The following is a 23,396-nucleotide window of genomic DNA, read 5'->3' on the forward strand; positions in this document are numbered from 1 at the left end:
CATACATGGATCCCATCTCAGATTTCATGGCTTCAAGCCACTTTGCGGAATCTGGGCTCACCATCGCTTCTTCATAGTTCGTAGGTTCATCATGATCTAGTAGCATGATTTCCAGAACTGGATTACCGTACCACTCTGGTGCGGATCTCACTCTGGTTGATCTACGAGGTTCAGTAGTATCTTGTCCTGAAGTTTCATGATCATCATCATTAGCTTCCTCACTAATTGGTATAGATGTCGCAGAAATAGTTTTCTGTGATGTACTATTTTCCAATAAGGGAGCAGGTACAGTTACCTCGTCAAGTTCTACTTTCCTCCCACTCACTTCTTTCGAGAGAAACTCCTTCTCTAGAAAGGATCCATTCTTAGCAACAAATATCTTGCCTTCGGATCTGTGATAGAAGGTGTACCCAACAGTCTCCTTCGGGTATCCTATGAAGACACATTTCTCCGATTTGGGTTCGAGCTTATCAGGTTGAGGCTTTTTCACATAAGCATCGCAGCCCCAAACTTTAAGAAACGACAACTTTGGTTTCTTGCCAAACCATAGTTCATAAGGGGACGTCTCAACGGATTTTGATGGTGCCCTATTTAACGTGAATGCGGCCGTCTCTAAAGGATAACCCCAAAACGATAGCGGTAAATCAGTAAGAGACATCATAGATCGTACCATATCTAGTAAAGTACGATTACGACGTTCGGACACACCATTACGCTGTGGTGTTCCGGGTGGCGTGAGTTGCGAAACTATTCCACAATTTTTTAAATGTACACCAAACTCGTAACTCAAATATTCTCCTCCATGATCAGATTGTAGAAACTTTATTTTCTTGTTACGATGATTTTCAACTTCACTCTGAAATTCTTTGAACTTTTCAAATGTTTCAGACTTATGTTTCATTAAGTAGATATACCCATATCTGCTTAAGTCATCTGTGAAGGTGAGAAAATAACGATATCCGCCATGAGCCTCAATATTCATCGGACCACATACATTGGTATGTATGATTTCCAATAAATCTGTTGCTCTCTCCATAGTACCAGAGAACGGTGTTTTAGTCATCTTGCCCATGAGGCACGGTTCGCAAGTACCAAGTGATTCATAATCAAGTGGTTCCAAAAGTCCATCAGTATGGAGTTTCTTCATGCGCTTTATACCGATATGACCTAAACGGCAGTGCCACAAATAAGTTGCACTGTCATTATCAACTCTGCATCTTTTGGTTTCAGCATTATGAATATGTGTGTTACTACTATCGAGATTCATCAAAAATAGACCACTCCTCAAAGGTGCATGACGATAAAAGATATTACTCATATAAATAGAACAACCATTATTCTCTGATTTAAATGAATAATCGTCTCGCATCAAACAAGATCCAGATATAATGTTCATGCTCAACGCTGGCACCAAATAACAATTATTTAGGTCTAATATTAATCTCGAAGGTAGATGTAGAGGTAGCGTGCCGACCGCGATCAAATCGACTTTGGAACCGTTTCCCACGCGCATCGTCACCTCGTCCTTTGCTAGTGTTCGCTTAATCCGTAGTCCCTGTTTCCAGTTGCAAATATTAGCAACAGAACCATTATCAAATACCCAGGTGCTACTGCGAGCTCTAGTAAGGTACACATCAATAACATGTATATCACATATACCTTTGTTCACCTTGCCATCCTTCTTATCCGCCAAATACTTGGGGCAGTTCCGCTTCCAGTGACCAGTCTGCTTGCAGTAGAAGCACTCAGTTTCAGGCTTAGGTCCAGACTTGGGTTTCTTCTCTTGAGCAGCAACTTGCTTGCCGTTCTTCTTGAAGTTCCCCTTCTTCTTCCCTTTGCCCTTTTTCTTGAAACTAGTGGTCTTGCTGACCATCAACACTTGATGCTCCTTTTTGATTTCTACCTCCGCAGCTTTCAGCATTGCAAAGAGCTCGGGAATAGTCTTGTTCATCCCTTGCATATTATAGTTCATCATGAAGCTCTTGTAGCTTGGTGGCAGTGATTGGAGAATTCTGTCAATGACGCAATCATCTGGAAGATTAACTCCCATCTGAATCAAGTGATTATTATACCCAGACATTTTGAGTATATGCTCACTGACAGAACTGTTCTCCTCCATCTTGCAGCTATAGAATTTATTGGAGACATCATATCTCTCAATCCGGGCATTTGCTTGAAATATTAACTTCAACTCCTGGAACATCCCATATGCTCCATGACGTTCAAAACGTCGTTGAAGTCCCGATTCTAAGTCGTAAAGCATGGCACACTGAACTATCGAGTAGTCATCAGCTTTGCTCTGCCAGACGTTCATAACATCTGGTGTTGCTCCAGCAGCAGGCCTGGCACCCAGCGGTGCTTCCAGGACGTAATTCTTCTGAGCAGCAATGAGGATAATCCTCAAGTTACGGACCCAGTCCGTGTAATTGCTACCATCATCTTTCAACTTTGCTTTCTCAAGGAACGCATTAAAATTCAATGGAACAACAGCACGAGCCATCTATCTACAATCAACATAAACAAGCAAGATACTATCAGGTACTAAGTTCATGATAAGTTTAAGTTCAATTAATCAAATTACTTAAGAACTCCCACTTAGATAGACATCTCTCTAATCCTCTAAGTGATCACGTGATCCAAATCAACTAAACCATAACCGATCATCACGTGAGATGGAGTAGTTTTCAATGGTGAACATCGCTATGTTGATCATATCTACTATATGATTCACGCTCAACCTTTCGGTCTCCGTGTTCCGAGGCCATATCTGCATATGCTAGGCTCGTCAAGTTTAACCTGAGTATTCTGCGTGTGCAAAAACTGGCTTGCACCCGTTGTAGATGGACGTAGAGCTTATCACACCCGATCATCACGTGGTGTCTGGGCACGACGAACTTTGGCAACGGTTCATACTCAGGGAGAACACTTCTTGATAATTTAGTGAGAGATCATCTTATAATGCTACCGTCAATGAAAGCAAGATAAGATGCATAAAAAGATAAACATCACATGCAATCAATATAAGTGATATGATATGGCCATCATCATCTTGTGCTTGTGATCTCCATCTCCGAAGCACCGTCATGATCACCATCGTCACCAGCGCGACACCTTGATCTCCATCGTAGCATCGTTGTCGTCTCGCCAATCTTATGCTTCCACGACTATCGCTACCGCTTAGTGATAAAGTAAAGCATTACATCGCGATTGCATTGCATACAATAAAGCGACAACCATATGGCTCCTGCCAGTTGCCGATAACTCGGTTACAAAACATGATCATCTCATACAATAAAATTTAGCATCATGTCTTGGCCATATCACATCACAACATGCCCTGCAAAAACAAGTTAGACGTCCTCTACTTTGTTGTTGCAAGTTTTACGTGGCTGCTACGGGCTTAAGTAAGAACCAATCTCACCTACGCATCAAAACCACAACGATAGTTTGTCAAATAGACTCCGTTTTAACCTTCGCAAGGACCGGGCGTAGCCATACTCGGTTCAACTAAAGTTGGAGAAACTGACACCCGCCAGCCACCTGTGTGCAAAGCACGGCGGTAGAACCAGTCTCGCGTAAGCGTACGCGTAATGTCGGTCCGGGCCGCTTCATCCAACAATACCGCCGAACCAAAGTATGACATGCTGGTAGGCAGTATGACTTATATCGCCCACAACTCACTTGTGTTCTACTCGTGCAAATAACATCAAACCATAAAACCTAGGCTCGGATGCCACTGTTGGGGAACGTAGTAATTTCAAAAAATTTCCTACGCACACGCAAGATCATGGTGATGCATAGCAACGTACCCTTGTAGATCGCAACGGAAGCGTTGACACAACGTAGAGGAAGTAGTCGTACGTCTTCTTCCCGATCTGACCGATCCAAGCACCGTTACTCCGGCACCTCCGAGTTCTTAGCACACGTACAGCTCGATGACGATCCCCGGGCTCCGATCCAGCAAAGCTTCGGGGAGGAGTTCCGTCAGCACGACGGCGTGGTGACGATCTTGATGTTCTACCGGCGCAGGGCTTCGCCTAAGCACTACAACGATATGATCGAGGTGGAATATGGTGGCAGGGGGCACCGCACACGGCTAAGGAACGATCTCAATGATCAACTTGTGTGTTCTAGGGTGCCCCCCTGCCCCCGTATATAAAGGAGCAAGGGGGAGGCCGGCCGGCCCTATGGGGCGCGCCAAGGGGAGGGGGAGTCCTCCTCCTAGTGGGAGTAGGACTCCCCTTTGCTAATCCAATTAGGAAACCCTAAGGGGGAAGGAAAGAGGGGGAGAGGGAGAGGGAAAGGGGGGCCGCGCCCCCCTCCCTAGTCCAATTCGTACTCCCCATGTGGGGGGGGGGGGGCGCCACCTCCTACGCCGCAGCCCTCTCTCTCCCCTAAGGCCCAATAAGGCCCATTACTTCCCCGGAGGGTTCCGGTAACCCTTCCGGTACTCCGGTTTTCTCCGAAATCACCCGGAACACTTCCGTTGTCCGAATATAGCCGTCCAATATATCATTCTTTATGTCTCGACCATTTCGAGACTCCTCGTCATGTCCGTGATCACATCCGGGACTCCGAACTAACTTCGGTACATCAAAATGCATAAACTCATAATAACTGTCATCGTAACGTTAAGCGTGCGGACCCTATGGTTCGAGAACAATGTAGACATGACCGAGACACGTCTCCGGTCAATAACCAATAGCGGGACCTGGATGCCCATATTGGCTCCTACATATTCTACGAAGATCTTTATCGGTCAGACCGCATAACAACATACGTTGTTCCCTTTGTCATCGGTATGTTACTTGCCCGAGATTCGATCGTCGGTATCCAATACCTAGTTCAATCTCGTTACCGGCAAGTCTCTTTACTCGTTCTGTAATACATCATCCTGCAACTAACTCATTAGTTGCAATGCTTGCAAGGCTTATGTGATGTGCATTACCGAGAGGGCCCAGAGATACCTCTCCGACAATCGGAGTGACAAATCCTAATCTCGAAATACGCCAACCCAACATCTACCTTTGGAGACACCTGTAGAGCTCCTTTATAATCACCCAGTTACGTTGTGACGTTTGGTAGCACACAAAGTGTTCCTCCGGTAAACGGGAGTTGCATAATCTCATAGTCATAGGAACATGTATAAGTCATGAAGAAAGCAATAGCAACATACTAAACGATCGGGTGCTAAGCTAATGGAATGGGTCATGTCAATCAGATCATTCAACTAATGATGTGACCTCGTTCATCAAATAACAACACTTTGTTTATGGTTAGGAAACATAACCATCTTTGATTAACGAGCTAGTCAAGTAGAGGCATACTAGTGACACTAAGTTTGTCTATGTATTCACACATGTATTATGTTTTCGGTTAATACAATTCTAGCATGAATAATAAACATTTATCATGATATAAGGAAATAAATAATAACTTTATTATTGCCTCTAGGATATATTTCCTTCAATGTGTCCTAGTATAGTAGTTTCCTAGTGAGAGGTTTGTACGTGTCTACTTAAGATGAGTTTCCTAGTTCAGATTGGATCGGTCGTGTCATAAGTCGGCAAGGATACATGAGTTCTAGTTCGAGTTGGTTTAATCAATCGTCCGGCCGTGCGTGTATATAAGCACCATCATGGACGTGAGTTTTGTAACATAAGCTTGTACCGTGAGTTGAAAAGAGAAATAAACAGAAAAATAGACATGTGCGATACGTGCCCTTGGCAAAGTCTTTCCGCTTGCGTGTGTTCTTCTAATTTGATGTGATCGATCCTGTGGGGAATCCCAAGAATTGGTATCAGAGCGAGGTCGAGGATTTCTAGCCACGCTTGCCCCGGGGAGGCGACCCGTACTAGCGCCTTGCGGCGGGCGGTCATCGTTCTACGGAGCGGCATGGAGGAGACGGCGGGAAGCTGTCGTCGGCAAGGCGGTGGAAGTGGACGATCGTTGATGGAGCGGTGGTGCCGAGGTGCGGTGCCGGGAGTGTCATCAAGATCGTCAACCGGAGTGTTAGATGTGTCGAAGTGTGTGCATGTTTGCACGTGTGGTTGGCGTCAAGTCAAGTGTCGAAGGAGTGCACGGTGTTCCGTGAGTTATGTCCATGTCCTCGTGAAGCGACCTGGCTGCGGCCAGTGTGGATTCGGTGCGATGCCGAAGGCGGACGGTGCTAGGTGAAGGTACCGAAAAGCAAGGAGGTCTGCGACCAGTAGAAGGCTACTGCAAGCAAGTACAGAGAAGTATGGTGCGAACCGAATGCGAGGATGCCTAGCAATAGCGGTGGCACAAAGGTGCGAACCAAGTGCAAGGCAGAGGCCAAGCAATGGCGGTGGCAAAGCATAGCAGAGCAAAGGAGGTGCACTGCATGTTTCCTGCGTGGTCATACTTAGTCTACGGAAATAAAGGTTAGGGAGAGTACACGAGTCAAGATTAGAGAGAGATTGTTAGTATAATCTTGCCTAGTTAGTGGATTAGTATTTGGTCCAATCAACGTGTCCTAGTATAGTCGGATATGAGTTGTTAGTTTTCTAGTGAGAAGTTTTGTACGTGTCTACTTAAGATGAGTTTCCTAGTTCATCTAGGATCGGTCGTGTCTTAAGTCGGCAAGGATACATGAGTTACAGTTCGAGTCGGTTTAGTCAATCGTCCGGGCCGTGCGTGTATATAAGCATCATCATGGACATGAGTTTTGTAACATAACTTTGTCCCGTGAGTTGACAAGAGAAATAAACAGAAAAATAAACGGGCGCGATACATGTCCTTGGCAAAGTCCTTCCGCTTGTGTGTGTTCTTCTAATTTGATGTGATCGATCCTGTGAGGAATCCCAACAAAGCATATTCATGATACCAAGGGGTTGCACAAGCTCAGTTGTGCCATGGGAAGCGCCATACATCATATCCAAGGTCACAGGCCTAGGATCGTACACGCCACAACACCTCTCTGGTGAAACGTCGAGAACTCATGCAACATCGAACATCTCCGTCGTTTCTACCCGTAGTCAGAAGACTACAAGGCATTGTACGTGTTAGCCTTGGAACCATGAGATATATACATAAGTTGCCCATCTCTCATCGTTACTTTATCACGGGTTGACGGACATGGCGTCCAAGTTGGACATAGAAGCTGAGATATGAATAGGTGTGCATGTTTGTCATGTGGAAACGCCCAGCTAGCCCCCCCCCCCCCGGTCCCATCAACTAATTGGCTTGGGACCAAGGTGTTACCATCAAATTAGGTTGAGTCAATTACATCACTGGTGCTAAAACTTGACACAAATAATCGCTTTAGTGCTAGAACTTGTGGTGTACATATAAGTGATTCAAAAACTTGGCTTGATGGTGCGTGTACAGTGTTGTATACGCCTGCAGCTCTGACTTAAATGGTCCGCCAGAGGTTTGAACCGGCGACCTGCTGGTTGCGTTAGCAAGTTCTAGCCAGAACACCTAGGCAAACTTATTGTCACCTAAGGATACATATCCTTTATATATTTCGACTGAACAATTTTAATCCCAAAAATCAGTGCATGAACGGTCATTCAAACTAGGAGCCTCATCAGGGTAAATAAGTGCCCCGGTATTCCACCACAACTGACAAGGCAACTTATTTTGTGTAATTTACACTTTATGAATATAACACAATGCGATCGTGTGACTAAACTGAATTGCGGTCAGCGCAACCATTTTCAACATTTTAAATTTTTGCATTTTTTAAATTTTGTAAAATCTATGTAAACTATAATCATGTGTTATCAATAATATACTCCCTCCGTTCCTAAATATAAGTCTTTTTAGAGGTTTCAAATGGACTACAACATACGGATGTATATAGACATATTTTAGAGTGTAGATTCACTCATTTTGCTCCGTACGTAGTTTTTTGTTGAAATCTCTAAAAAGACATATATTTAGGAACCGAGGGAGTACATATGAATAAACTAAGCTACATTGAAAATGTTCATACAACATCAAAACATATCCACGTACTAATTTGACAAAAATCCATATAATTAAATTTTATGACTATAACACGAAACGATTGTGTGGCTAAACTGAATTGTAGTCAGTGGGGACAATTTCAACATGTGGAAACGCCCAGCTAGCCTCACCCCCCCCCCCCCCCCCCCCCCCCCCCCCCCCCCCCCCCCCCCCCCACGTCCCATCATCAACTAATTGGCTTGGGACCAAGGTGTTACCATCAGATTAGGTTGGACTCTGTAGGCTATTATATGCGTGCAGTAGCCGCGGCCGTTCACACTGCATGCATGCTGTCGCGGCTGTTCGCACCGCGTGCTAGATGGAGTTAGGCTAGTTCACATGCACCTAGCTTCGTTCCCATCAACGTCTACACGGCCAAGAACGAGGTTTGCATGCCTCGACCACCCTGCCGCGAGGCTACATAAAGGCTCGAGACCGCAGCTACCAAATGCAACAAGCACATCCACACTTGCAGAGCTAGCTAGCAGCAACACACAAGGAACACAGCTAGCACAGCTTGAGCGATCGATCCAAATGGCGCCTGCTGCTGCAGCAACGAAGCAAGATGGGGAGCTGAGGATCCTCTGCATCGACGGTGGTGGCATCCGCGGCCTCATCCCGGCCAAGATCCTGGAGTACCTCGAAGCCGAGCTCCAGAGGATTGAGGGGTCGTCGACGGCGAGGCTCGCCGACTACTTCGACTACATCGTCGGCACCAGCACAGGCGCCCTCGTCACCACCATGCTGGCCGGCCCCGACAAGGACAACCGCCCGCTCTGCACGGCCAAGGAGATCATCGACCTCTACCTCGAAGAGGGTGCCAGAATCTTCAGAAACGAGCACAATGCGTAAGCACATGCATCTCGACTTAGATACACGCGTACACATGTCGATCGGTGTGATAAGGTAAACCCTAGACCTTATACGTACGTGCATGCAGGACATGGGCTCAGGTGGTGCTGGAGGCCGTGCTCCTCTACATCAAGTACTATGATGGCGACAACGAGACCCTGCGGTCCTTGCACGACATGCTCGCACTCGGTTTGGCCATCGAGCCCTTGCTCCGCCCCATCCTCGACGCGCTGATCCACGCCAACGGTGGCGGCATGCAGCAGCTAGCCGCAGCACCCCATGACCCTGACGATGCAGGGAGCAACAGCAACGAGGCGCCGCCGGCGAATATGGAGGACTACATCCAGGAACATGCTGGAGCCATCCTGCAGGCGATGTGCCGTGCGCAGGGTCTGGTGCTGGACTCGACGCCGTTCCAGGAGGGCATCAAGGAGTTCGCGGAGGGCCTGCGCAGGACGCTGCTGAACCCGGATTTCGTCAGGTACGCGCTGCTCCGCCCCAAGTACGACGGCGAGGGGCTCCGCAAGGTGGTCAGAGGGAAACTCGGCGACCGCGAGCTTAAGGAAACCGTCACCAACGTCGTCGTGCCAACGTTCGACATCAAGCGCAATCAGCCTGTGGTCTTCTCCACCTCTAAGGTACCCTAGCTAGCTACTTACTGCGCTGCTTCTGAACGAGTTAACTGATCGTCATCGGATGTACTGATCGAGCTGCTGAACCATTGATCACGTACGACAGGCGCGACAGGATCGGGTGATGAACCCCTACCTCTCGGACATTTGCATCGCCGCAACTGCCGCACCAACATTCTTCCCTGCCCACAAGTTCAACATTATAAACTTCTGTCCACTAAATTTCGAATTCGAGGAGTTTAACCTAATTGACGCCGGCGTCTTCGCGAACAATCCGGTACGGTATATGTGATTATAATTCACTTGAACTGAATGTTATTCTATCTATGTAATTCGATTGATCACTTGAACCGAACGTTCTATGTATTGGCTGAAACAATGCAAACTACCCGGGACGACGACGCAGACCACGGTGGCGATGAACGAGGTTTGGAGGATGATCGACAGGGGCGAGCACCTGCCGGTGGAGGGGTTATCGGCCATGGACTGCAGCAAGCTGCGCATCCTCTCCGTCGGCACCGGCGTGGTGAACCACTCCTACACGGCCGACGAGTGCAACTGGTGGGGTGTCCTCCCGTGGATGTACAACGTCCGCAACAAAACCCAGCCGCTGGTCGACACGCTCATGTACGCCACCGGCTCCCTCGTCGACTACAACGCCGCCCTGCTCTTCAAGTCCCAGGGCTACGAGGACCACTACTTGCGCATCCAGGAGGATCACCTGGACCCTTCTCTTGGAGCCATGGACGACACCAGCAGCATGGAGAAGCTCATCGAGACCGGGGAGAACCTCCTGGACAGGCAGGTCTACCGGACGGACTGCGAGACGAGGGAGTACCGGCCGGTGAAGGGCGCCGGAACCAATAAGGAGGCGCTCACCAAGCTCGCTGAGCAGCTGATCGCAGAGAGGCGCCGAAGGGAGGCTACTGCGCCGCCGATGTTGCTGATGAGCATCACCGAGATTACCACCGTCGTCGAGCCAAGGCCCAAAAGGCTCAAGCCTACCTACGCCATGCAGTAAGAGCTACCCTGCACCTACATGTTGTGTGTCTTGGTCTCATCTATCTATCTATCTATCTATCTATCTATCTATCTATCTACGCGCGCGCACACAGACAAACATTTATATTGTAACTGAATAAAAGTGTAGCTGCACTCAGTATTGATGAATTAATGGGTGCATGCTACATATAGTGTGATGGGTCATGAATAAATGTATCACGCAGCGCTCACTGCCGTTTGTATGAATGTTTGTGTACAAGCTTCAATAATTTTTGAACTGATCTACTTGCATTTGGTTTATGCTTGCGGGCAGAGGCGTAGCTAGCATAGAAGCATTGGGTGCAAATGACACCAACAAAATTTTAGGTGATAATGTAGCGCTTTACATGTACTTGATGCTTGAACCCAACAAAAAATCATATTTGAACCCATTGACTACCTAGCTGCATTAGACAAAAAGCATTTTAGTCCATATATTCAGTGCAAGTGTGCGAGCCCAAATAAAATAAATCAATTTGGTAGCTTGCAGCTGGCTAGACGCATGATCTTCAGATTGAGTTGCTTACCGCCGCAATGGACAGAAGCAAATAAATCTATTTTCGCTAATGGAAAATAAATCTGAATACTCTTGTCACCTTCATCGCCCTCACGCTGACATACGGCATATGTCAGCGGCAAGCCGGCATAGAAAATATTTGTATTATTTCTCTCACCGCCCTCACGGCAGCGGCAAGCCGACAATCCCTATTCAAAATATTATTACACGCGATAGCATATCCTGTCCCGCTTGTACAAGTCTTATCCAACCTTAATTATATGATTGCTCTTTTGTTCAAACCTTGATCTAGTATGGAACAACATTTTGCAAAAAGGACGGTCATTATATCATGATAAATATAATAAAGCATGTACTTCAAGGCCACCCTTATAGGCAAGCAAACAAATGATGCACTACTCCTAGTCCCACATAGCCTTTTATTCAGATAGAATCTAGTTTAAGTTAATTGTCATATTACGACTAATCCGAAGGGAATTCCAGAGTACATAAAAAGTTTTAATAAAGTAAGATTGGGATTAGGAGATTAGGAGAAGAGTCATGTGTTGTCTATAATGTGAGGAGCTTACTAAACTGGCTGAGTTTTACCGAGATGATTTTGATTCAGATAAACTGCATGATGTTGGTCCTGATGGAATTACCGATATTGCTAAATTAATGGTGCAAGGCAGGTAAACACACTGCTTTTACTTTGGTCTATTAACCTGTAAAGCTAGTACTGATATTGCCGGTTTCCATGGAATTAATTGACCTGTGCTTTTGATATATGATTGTTGTCAACAAAATATGTAATAAAATGGGTCAAATCAAAGAGTGGTTTTCTAATTTGCTAATGGATGAGAGTTTTCTTACCATTAATAAGTAGTAACGATGAAAGATCAAAGAAACTTGGAAATGACAATGACTCTACATGCTCCGCTTAATAGTACTTATTTACAACTTAAGAAATTAACATGTCATTTTGCTTTTTTTTACAAGGAATACCTTATCTAACTACCTATGAAAGTACAAAGTTGTGCGTTTGACTATGAAACGTTTGAAAAGGGGTTTATGTTTACATTCAACTGGTAATTATTCATCATGTAGTTTTATGTAACAATTATATGTGCTATGCTATTTCAGTTCCTTATGTTGTCCTTTCAGTGTTAGTATGAGGTTGTAAAGGTAGATCTATGTACATATCATCCCACGCCCGGGGGGGGGGGGGGGGGGGGGGGGGTTAGCCCCCACCTTGATAAGTTGGGAAGATTTTGGGAGAGCTTACCTGGATTTATTAGCACACTCTGCCACTGCAGACAATCATTAGTTCATGTTCAAATCCTTAGTGAACCCATTGGCAAAACTTTCTGGCTCCGCCCCTGCTTGTGGGCGATGATGTCATCCGCCAACACAGATGGATCTGTACGTGCTCACGGATGGTTACACCACCCGCTAGCATTTATATTGAATTTTTTAAGGTAAAACAGCTCAGAATCCTTTATGCATCGGAATATCTTATGGTGTTCAATAACCTCCATTTGTGCTCGTGGGCGCTTATATCGCCGGTCAACACAAATGCTTTTTTCAATTTACATCGATGGGAAGGACCAAAAGTACTTACCTAGTCAACAATTTTATCTACATATTGCAATATATTTTTAAAATGCATTAGATATGTATTGTTGTGCAAGAGTTCAATTTTTTTGGAAGTGATTTACTATTTTCTCAGTTTTAAATAATTATAAGAAATCTTTTTAAAATTACACTACTAGAGAATTTGCCTCTAGTACCGGTCCGCAACCCCCTCTAGTACTGGTTGCCCAACCGGTACTGGCAATGCGGTACTAGAGGGGGATCCTGCCTCTTAGCTCCCACCGCCGCTCCTGCCTCTTGGCTCCCACTACCGCCGCTACAGGCACAACAGCACGAACGCAACAAACCATAGACAAAAGCAATAAACCAAGTCGCTGCTACCAACCTTCGCCCGCCCGAGCCACCAAGTCGCCGCCGCCGCCGCCCATTGCCCGCCCGAGCCGCGCCACCAAGCCGCCGCCGCCACGTCTCGCCCCACCGGCGCTCCTCGCCCCAGACACGAGGTGAGGGGCGACCGGAGGGGGGACCAGTGTCGGGCATACATCTGTGGGCCCATCAGAAGGTCTATACGGATGCACATGCGGAGAAGTACACCGAAACCCGACATGGAGACTACGGTACTGGGTGGCGTAGTCTACATGGACTCCAAGGAACTAGTCGAAGTCAAGGAAACTACTCTACCTATTTTTTTTGAAAGGAGGCAAAAGATTTTCCTCATATATTAATTAAGAGAGAAGAAAGAGTTTGAGGGATTACAACACCGCCTTACAAAGGGACTACTCTCCCGGCATGATTGAACTCAACTTCTTAGCACCTGCGGCGACCCAAAGTCACTACACCACAACACTGATGTAAGGACAGGAAAACTGCCGGGAGAACGCACTTACAAGGGCAGACAAACTGTCGGGATAGTATTTCTCCCGGCAGATAGAACCGCCACGAGAACGGCTGCCGGGGATCACTTCTCCCGGCAGATAAACTTTTGCTGGCAGTTTCTCTGCCCTGGCCCATATATATGCCGGCAGTCTATTTTCTCCCGGCAGATTGGTCATGTGCATGAAACTAAATTTACCGGCAGTTCAATTGCCTGCACAAGCATGTTGACCCGGCAGTTATTCTGCCAGTACTTTTATTTCAGCAAACTATTGTAGGCATCCCTAATGTAATATTCATCCATTATGTTGATGCAATCAGGACATATCATACAATTTATACATACACTTAAAAGTAACATATAGGCCTCATCAAAAACCTTTTGGTTGATAAACATAGAACATATATAAGCAAGTTCTGCCACAAAAAGAGTACATATATGTTTTTGGATGTGCCACACAACTACAATGAAGTAGTGCTACAAAGGGAGAAGTATATATGTTTCTAGATGTGTCACACAACCAAAATGAGCATACAGTGGCCTATGTGCCAAAACAAGCACCAAAATGAGCAGAACTTGCCAAAGTCTCCAGGTTCGACAAACAAGGCGCATTACATTATCACTCCACCAACTTAATTGCAGGTCTTGCAAACCTTCAGCAGCTTGTAGATCATCCAAACATCCATCAACTAGTGTATCCTTGGGAAACCTGCAAAAACTCAAAATGGAGCTCTCATAGCACAATAAACCTGTTGTAACATGAACATGCAACTAGTACGGAAGCACAAGATAGCACAATAAAAATGCAATTTTTACATCACATAAGGACAAGTATTCTAATGCCTTCTTTGTTTGCCTTGCTGTTGGGCGTTGGCTGTAGCAGCACACGCTGTGAACTTATTCAGTACATGGAATTTGAATGAAGGCTAAAGTTGTACACAGCTCGTTCATTGGTGATGAAAAGGATTTGAACCAGGCCGATGTATACACAGCTCGTTCCATTCAACTAATAGTAACAAAATAGTAAAAATATAATTTGATATTCTTGTCGTTCAAACTTGTTTATAGTAACCTAAAGGTTGAGATTATGACCTACCCACGAAGAAAAGCACCCAACTTGTTAGGCATACAAATAAGCCACCAACAATAAACGCATCTCATTCAAATAATGTGCTTGTAACAGGATAAAATGGTTGTCACTGTCACCTTTGGAAAAGCTGCTACTGAACTAAAATGTATGCAGAGACCTCTAGCTTGATTTGATGCGCCTTAGATGGTTCCTTCTCCCTCTGGATGATATGGCTGCAAAAGAAACCAAAGTGAAAAAAAGGATTGGTGTCCACGCAAAGCAATCAGTGTCCCCGTACAAAAAAGTAGGAGTAGGAAGCAATCAGTGACAGCAGCGGGTTGAAACTTGTTCAGCACACAAATATGTTAAACTTATTGGTCTTCATGTCTATCAAGGGCTTGCTTAAGGAGCCTGAGATCTCCTATCATAAGTGAAGTCACAGTATCTGCATACGTGAAAATCTTTAGGTGTGATATTTCATTTCTCCTCTATATTCCCATTTCGCCTAATTTTATTGTATACTTAAATGGACTAAAATGGATGCAGGTTCCTGTATATAGGTGTTGTGTCAGATCACAATTGTAATGATATTTATATTTGAATTTCAAACTATAACATAATAATCTACATCATAAATTTGAGAATGATGTATAAAAAATATTGGGGAATCGGATCCATTTTGTTGCAACATTTCTGCATTTTTTATATTTCATAAAAGATGGACAAACTGAAACCTAATACATTCAGCAAAAGGTCAAGTCAGTAACATAAACGGATAAACAAATTAAGTTCACATGACCTTTCTTCTGAGCCATTACTTTGCATGACCTTCCATTCAAGTGAGTTGGATAACAAAATAAGGACGAATCCATGAAACAAAACTGTATTTCGCCATATCCTAAGAATATAATGGAAGAATCAGTGCACAAACACAGCTAGGAGCATGTAAATTTGCATTGCGAAATCATACAGCTGCTCAATCTCATAAATTCTCCTGTTAAAATTACACTTGATTTCTCCCATGTCCTTAAGCACACATAATTCTACTATTTTGGTGAAACAGATTTAATCAGCAATATGTTGACTTTTATCAATGTACATAATCCATTGGTCTAAATGTGAAAATCACTAAAAGGGTACACTTAGGTAGGTCATCTATAGCTTAGAATACCTTACTACTTCCTCCATTCATAAATATAAGTTTTTTTTAGAGATTTAATAGGGATTACATATGGATGTATGTAGACGTAGTTTAGAGTGTAGATTCACTCATTTTGCTCCTTATGTAGTCTATATTGAAATCTCTAGAAAGATTAATATTTAGGAACGGAGGGAGTACATGTTAGCTGCAAATTTTAGAATCTCAATATTCGAGATGCTAAGGAAATATCATATTTACTATTAGAAGTAAACCGAACAAATAAGTATTTTGTGGTTACAATTGTAAGAAACCTTTTTCTAACTATGGTATATGAAAAAATGTCAAGCTTGAGTCCTTCCACTCACTCGACCTAAATTAGGATTTCTATTTCAAACTGTGTGCCGCCTATCTTGAAAGGAGGGAGTACAACAAAGGGAATCTTTAAATAAAATTAGTGTATCTCCAGTAATCCATATGAAGCTAGCTTCTTTTGGATCGACAACAGTTTTAAAGTTTAAGTACAGATCTCTATAAGAAAGGTTATAAACACTATTGGACATGATTTTGATAAATATAGGAAGCTAGTATAAATAAGAGATCGAAATCCTATCCATACAAATATAAACTATTCTGTTCGCTAACATGGAGCAGCATAAAGAAAAATATGTAAAGTCTCTTTCAAACTGCAAACTGTTGACTTACTGGTGTTTGATTTGTTCATGCAGCTAACGCAACCCTACAGAAAGTATTGCATGGTGCTACTGGAGGAGATGCATACCATCCCTACAGAACACATTAAACTGTTTCGCCAATCTTAGAGCAGTGTGAAGCAGAAACAACCAATTAACTGATACCTGAAATGAACAAAGTGTATCAAGCTACAATAATTTTAATCTTCAGTTCTTTTTGAGGAACCCTTCCCAGATTAACTAATAGACTATATACACATCTTTTAGAGCTACACACATTCATGTGCTTGAATGCTGTCACAAGGCATGTCCTCAACATCTCGTCGCTTAAGACCTAGATCTAAGAACTCAAGTTGCTTGAACGGTAGGCTTTTCTACAGTGATCTAAGAAATCTCACCTGTCAAATCTCATGGTTACGGGATGTTGAGGAGGCAGAGCTGCTCACGGGAGAGGATGGTCGACACTCCGCTGCTTGGGGTAGAGGACGTAGGAGGCAGCCCCGATTGGTGCTCGGGTGAAGCTTGTGGGGGGAAGAAGCCTGCTCGGGGAGGAAGCTCGCGAGATGGGTGGTGACTCAGGGTGGACACGGTCCGGGCCGGTCCGGTCCCGGTCCGAGCCGTCGTTTGGACCGGCTGCCGGCGGGCCGGACCGGACCGGACCGAGGAGGCGAGCGGTCCTGTTTTGGGGGACCGGACCGATGCTGACGAAGCCCGAGCCAGACCGACTGGACCGAATGGACCGGCCAACAACTACCGGCGTCGATGTGTGCAAGTGCAGCGGCGAGGTGGGGTACGTGCATGACTGATGGGACGAAGTGGACGACGTGCGCGAGCGCCTACGTGCGCGAGAAATTAGCTAACAACTGAAACTTGGGCAAAACCAACAAACTGAATTTTTTGAACCTGTTGAAACTGAACCAACGTAGCTCTCTCTCTCCGTAACAACAAGTCCTAGTCTCTAATGCATGATCGCACGAGCTTATCTAGATGAGTTTGTTACGGAGTTTGTTAGCGTAGTAGCCGCACCTGCATCCTCCTCTTCTCTGTACATTTGTAACACTCGACAGATACATGAACATACGACCTGCTTCTCTCCTATTGCTCCTTCTTACACTGACGAAACTGAAGTGCGTGAGAAATCCCCACGAGCACAGAGGGATTCCTCAAACAGCAGCGGTGGCTTCACCTTCAGAGCGTTCGGATCATGTCCAGTTATTCCTGGTTGTGCCGGCGACGCGTTTTCATACCTGGGGCAGTTGGTAACCGGTGTACGTGTTGTCGCCATGGCAGGATTGGTGCCAGGTTTGGGGTTGACTCCATGGTCGAGAACTTCAGATCGGCGCCGGTGCACGCACGGCAGCGATGGCGAGCAGCGCCAAGAGGCTATGGCGCACTCGAAAGTGAGGAAGGGATGAGAGGGGAAGCTCGGGGACATGATGGTTCACACGGGGGCTGCCGGTGGCCACGACGACGAGGCACGGCAGCGGCGGTGACTACGTTTTCTCGGTCCGACCGAGCGGCTCGGTTAAAGACCGGACCGGACCGACAGTTTCTCGGGCCGAAAATTGCAGCCCGAACCGACCAGATTTTCTACCGGTCCTGGACCGTACGGTCCGGTCCTGAACGGGCCACGAGCGGGCCGAAAAGCTTGCTCGTGTCGTCCACCCTGAGTGGTGACGAGGGAAAGCATTCGCCGGAGGAGGGTGTTCGCCGCTTGTGGTCTGGAGAGGTAGGGGACGGTGGTGGGCGGACGCCGGCGGCAGTGGTCTGGGTGGAGGCCGGACGCCACTGCGATCTGGAGTGGTTGGGGCGATGGCGGCAGTGCTCGGGATGGAGGGCGGCTGCCCCCGTGGCTCTGGAGTGGTTGGGGCGACGGTGTCAGTCCTCGGGATGGAGGGCGGTCGGCGGCGGTGGGATGGTTGGGGCCGGTGGTACGATGGGTGGCGACGGCGGCGGCAGCGGTCTGGTCGAGGGCACGAAGGATTTGGGCGTCGATTTGGGGGCGGCGCTATTATCTTTTTTTGAGGCGCTTTTATCTGGTGGAGGGCCGGCGCGTGCACGTCTTGTTTTGGGCCAGAATTTTGGTCAACCGCGCGCTTTTCCCACTAGCGCGCCCTTGGGCCCGATATTTTGGCCTCGCGCCAAAGTTGATCCCCGGCAGATTATGTGTCGTCGTTTAGTTGTCTCGGCAGACAATACACCCTACAATGTACCGGCAGTTCATGTGCCATCATTGCTCAAGTTCTCCCGGCAGTTTTCCTGCCTCGAGATGCTTGTACCGGCAGAAACAAATTTCCCGGCAGTTATTTTTCCCTTGGTCGGATATTTCTCCCGGCAGTTAATTGCCCCCAACAAGTGTTGTGGTGTAGTGAGTGTCGCCTCCTCTTTGATTAGGGCTAGAATAACAAATGGCGGGGCACTTTTGTGGCGGAACACCCTCGCATTATGTTCGTTCCAGATGGCCCAAGAGGTGAGTAATGTGAGGGAGGCCACCGCCTTCTTGTTGGGGACGGAGTAGTCGGAGAGCGCGATCCACCACTCCTTGGCGGATTCAAAGTGCTGCCAGATTGCGGTATCAATGCTTTCAATCTGCAGCCACCCCTTGATCATATTCCATACCCGGATGGTGAACCGACATCGGAAGAGAAGGTGATCCACTGTTTCCTGCTCACGCATACAGAGGGGGCAAAGGCTACAGTTTGGCCATCCACGTTTGGCCAATCGGTCAGCGGTCCACACTCTGTTTTGGGCGGCCAACCAAGCGAAGAACTTCACTTTGGGAGGGGCCCAAACTTTCCAAATAACATGCTCCAGAGGTGAGCGGATCATGCCATGAAATTGCGCCTTGTAGGCAGAAGCCGCGGTGTAGAGTCCACTGTCAGTATGCTTCCACACAATCTCATCCTCCGCGTCGTGTTGCAGTTGGAAGCCCTGAATGCTAGACCCGAGCAGGAGGAATTGGCTGAAATGCTGAATCAAGAAATTGTGTGACACCTTTATTTTGGATATCCACGCATTGTCCAATAGAGCCTCGCTGATTTTCCAATTCTTCCTTGTGGCGGCACCATAAATGAGCGGAGCAATATGTCTTTGGGCTTTCTCCCATGCACCCAAGGAGCATCCCAAAAAGGTGTGCGGGCACCATTGCCAACAGTGATGGTGGAGAAGGCGTAAAAAGGATCATAGTCCTTGTCGTCGCACGGGTTCCCCAAACCAACCCACATCTTGGACGGCTCCTTCCACTCAAACTAAAGCCAACGCAGCCTTAGTGCACTCGCAAATTTTTCCGTGTTGAGTATGCCAAGGCCCCCAAACTCGGAAGGCCTACACACGATATCCCAGTTCACCTTGCATTTGGCACCGGTTGTCTTATCCGATCCTGCCCAAAGGAAGGCCCTCTGAAGCTTTGTGAGCTGCCGTAGAGTGCCCGTCGGCACAATGAGTGGGGTGATGAAGTAGACTGCCAAGGAGGAGAGCATGGACTTGACCAAGGCCGCACTCCCAATGGCGGTAATATTTTGGCCGTCCCAGCCGCCTAGCTTTGCTGCCGCCTTGTCCAAGAGGAACTGGAAGTCCACTGTTTTGAGTTGCCAAACAAATAAGGGCAGGCCCAAGTATTTGATGGGGAAGGAAGCAGCCATAGCAGGTAAACTTTGGGTGACGTGCGGCAAGTTGATGTTCCCCCATCGGATTGGGACGACCGAACTCTTCAGGAAGTTTGTGCACAGACCAGTGACGTTCCCAAATAGACGCAAGATGTTGGAGAGGTTGTCGACGTCGCTTTTGATTGGGGCCAACAACATCATCGGCGTAGATGGAGGTGCGCAGCGCCACACCTTGGCCACGGATTTTGTGCAATAGCCCTTTCCGAGTGGCAACCTCAAGCAACTTCTGGAGAGGGTCGATCGCGAGGATGAAGAGAAGCGGAGACAGGGGGTCGCCTTGCCGAAGGCCACAACCATGGACGATTGGCTTACCAGCAACCCCATTCAGCAGGATGCACGACGAGGAGGAGCATAGCAGGGCGGCGACCCAATTCCGAAAGATGCTAGGGAATCCTCGTTTCTGAAGGAGGTCCAGCAGGTACTCCCACCTCACCGAGTCGAAAGCCTTACAGATGTCCAGCTTAAAGAGAAGCGCAGGCATCTTGCGCTTGTGAAGCCGGCGGGCAAAACTCCTGACATACATGAAGTTGTCGTGGATGCTCCTCGTCTTGATCAAGGCGCTCTGGGCATGGGAGACAAGGGAGTGCATATGGCTAGCAAGCCGGATGGCCAGAACTTTCGCAATGATCTTGGCTACCGCGTGGATGAGGCTGATGGCGCGATAGTCCAGGATGCCCTCGGCTCCCTCCTTCTTCGGGAGAAGAACAACATTAGCGGAGTTTAGCCATTGCAGATTTGCGGTTCGGAGGTTGCTGAAGAGAGAGATGGCTTTCATGACGTCATCCTTGATGGTGTCCCAACATTTCTTGAAGAAAAGCCCTGTGAACCCATCAGGTCCGGGCGCTTTGTCACTTGGCATTGATTGATCGCCTCCTGGACGTCCTCCACCGAGATGGGCTCCCCCAGCGCCGAGAGGTCATGAGAGCCCAAGTCAAGCTCATCCCAGTTAAAATCATAGTCCCTCGCTTTATCTCTGCCCATGACATCGGAGAAGTGCGAGTGAATAATTTGCGCTTTGTGGTCATGGTCGGTGACCCACCCTTGGTTGTGTTTGAGCCGGTGGATGTGGTTCTTGCGACGCCTCGCATTGACACGACGATGAAAAAACTTGGTATTCGCATCCCCCTCCTTGAGGTTAGAAAGCCTAGCACATTGCTTTTTTCGCGCCCTTGCAAGAACAGCCAAACTCATGACCCTCCTTTTGAGCCGCTTCCTGAGGTCACATTCATCCTGGGATAAGGGCCTGCTCTCCTGAGCAATGTCAAGGTGGAGAATAACCCGAAGGGCGGCGTGGTGCTGAACCTTGGCGTTGGAGAGCAGTCTGCGGCTCCAAGCACTGAGGCGGACGCTTGTTTTTTTCAGCTTGTGGTGCAGCACCTGGAAAGGCTCAGAGTGCTCCGAATGCTCCTCCCAAGCCCCCGAGACAATTTCATTGAATCCCGGGAGGGAGGCCCAAAAGTTCTCAAATCGAAAAGTCTTCGGCCTGATCGGCCCGACTGCATCCGCGAGCAGCAGGGGGCAATGGTCGACATGCTCATGTACGCCACCGGCTCCCTCATCGACTACAACGCCGCCCTGCTCTTCAGGTCCCAGGGCTACGAGGACCACTACTTGCGCATCCAGGAGGATCACCTGGACCCTTCTCTTGCAGCCATGGACGACACCAGCAGCATGGAGAAGCTCATCGAGACCGGGGAGAACCTCCTGGACAGGCAGGTCTACCGGACGGACTGCGAGACGAGGGAGTACCGGCCGGTGAAGGGCGCGGGAACCAATAAGGAGGCGCTCACCAAGCTCGCTGAGCAGCTGATCGCAGAGAGGCGCCGAAGGGAGGCTACTGCGCCGCCGATGTTGCTGATGAGCATCACCGAGATTACCACCGTCGTCGAGCCAAGGCCCAAAAGCCTCAAGCCTACCTACGCCATGCAGTAAGAGCTACCCTGCACCTACATGTTGTGTGTCTTGGTCTCATCTATCTATCTATCTATCTATCTATCTATCTATCTACGCGCGCGCACACAGACAAACATTTATATTGTAACTGAATAAAAGTGTAGCTGCACTCAGTATTGATGAATTAATGGGTGCATGCTACTTATAGTGTGTAGGGTCATGAATAAATGTATCATGCAGCGCTCACTGCCGTTTGTATGAATGTTTGTGTACAAGTTTCAATAATTTTTGAACTGATCTACTTGCATTTGGTTTCTGCTTGCGGTTGCGGGCGATGATGTCATCCGCCAACACAAATAGATTGTACGTGCTCACGGATGGTTACACCACCCGCTAGCATTTATATTGAATTTTTTATGGTAAAATAGCTCAGAATCCTTTATGCGTCGGAATATCTTATGGTGTTCAATAACCTCCATCTGTGCGGTCAACACAAATGCTTTTTGTCAATTTACATCGATGGGAAGGACCAAAAGTACTTACCTAGTCAACAATTTTATCTACATTTTGTAATATATTTTTAATATGCATTAGATATGTATTGTTGTGCAGGAGTTCAAAATTGTTTGGAAGTGATTTACTATTTCCTAAGTTTTAAATAATTATAAGAAATCTTTTTAAAATTACACTACTAGAGAAATTGCCTCTAGTACCGGTCCGTAACCCCATCTAGTACTGGTTGCCCAACCGGTACTGGCAATCCGGTACTAGAGGGGGATCCTGCCTCTTAGCTCCCGCCGCCGCTCCTGCCTCTTGGCCCCACTGCCGCCGCTACAGGCACAACAGCACGAACGCAACAAACCTTAGACAAAAGCAATAAACCAAGTCGCTGCTACCAACCTTCACCCGCCCGAGCCACCAAGTCGCCGCCGCCGGCGCCCATTGCCCGCCCGAGCCGCGCCACCAAGCCGCCGCCGCCGCCATGCCTTGCCCCACCGGCGCCCATTGCCCGCCCGAGCCGCGCCACCAAGCCGCCGCCGCCGCCATGCCTCGCCCCACCGGCGCTCCTCGCCCCGGGCACGAGGTGAGGGGCGACCGGAGCGGGGACGAGTGTCGGGCATACATCCATGGGCCCATCAGAAGGTCTGTACGGATCCACATACGGAGAAGTACACCGAAACCTACCAAGACATGGAGACTACGGTACAGGGTGGCCTAGTCTACATGGACTCCAGGGAATTAGTCGAAGTCAAGGAAACTACTCTACCTATTTGGAGTAGGACTCTGCAGTCGAATCCAACTAGTACACTTGTAAAACAACTACCCTGTAACCCTGCTCCCCGGTTATATAAGGGCAGGAAGGGACGGAGCGGATTTTGAGCGCACGGCGCTATTGGCGCACTTTATCAAGAACCCTCGTTGGTGCTGTGTGATGCCTGCATGGGTGTATTACGTGGCATCAACAAGCCGGTGCCTG

The 23,396-nt window shown here is 47.4% G+C and overlaps 1 protein-coding gene across 2 annotated transcripts; it reads left to right on the forward strand.

Moving 5' to 3' along the window:
* The first annotated feature begins 8,436 nt into the window (after window positions 1-8,436).
* LOC125521768 (patatin-like protein 2) lies at window positions 8,437-22,136 on the forward strand. 2 transcript variants are annotated; one of them, XM_048686832.1, is made up of 5 exons: window positions 8,437-8,822; window positions 8,915-9,464; window positions 9,565-9,735; window positions 9,865-10,133; window positions 21,613-22,136. In XM_048686832.1, the coding sequence occupies exons 1-5, from the start codon at window positions 8,509-8,511 to the stop codon at window positions 21,956-21,958; spliced, it is 1,650 nt and encodes a 549-aa protein (XP_048542789.1). In that variant the 5' UTR covers window positions 8,437-8,508; the 3' UTR covers window positions 21,959-22,136. The 2 variants fall into 2 exon arrangements, with proteins under 2 accessions (XP_048542789.1, XP_048542788.1); XM_048686831.1 differs by lacking the exon at window positions 21,613-22,136 and having other exon boundaries at window positions 9,865-10,706.
* The last annotated feature ends 1,260 nt before the right edge of the window (window positions 22,137-23,396 follow it).

This window comes from Triticum urartu, chromosome 7 (assembly GCF_003073215.2).
Source record: "Triticum urartu cultivar G1812 chromosome 7, Tu2.1, whole genome shotgun sequence".
Lineage (NCBI taxonomy): Eukaryota > Viridiplantae > Streptophyta > Magnoliopsida > Poales > Poaceae > Triticum > Triticum urartu.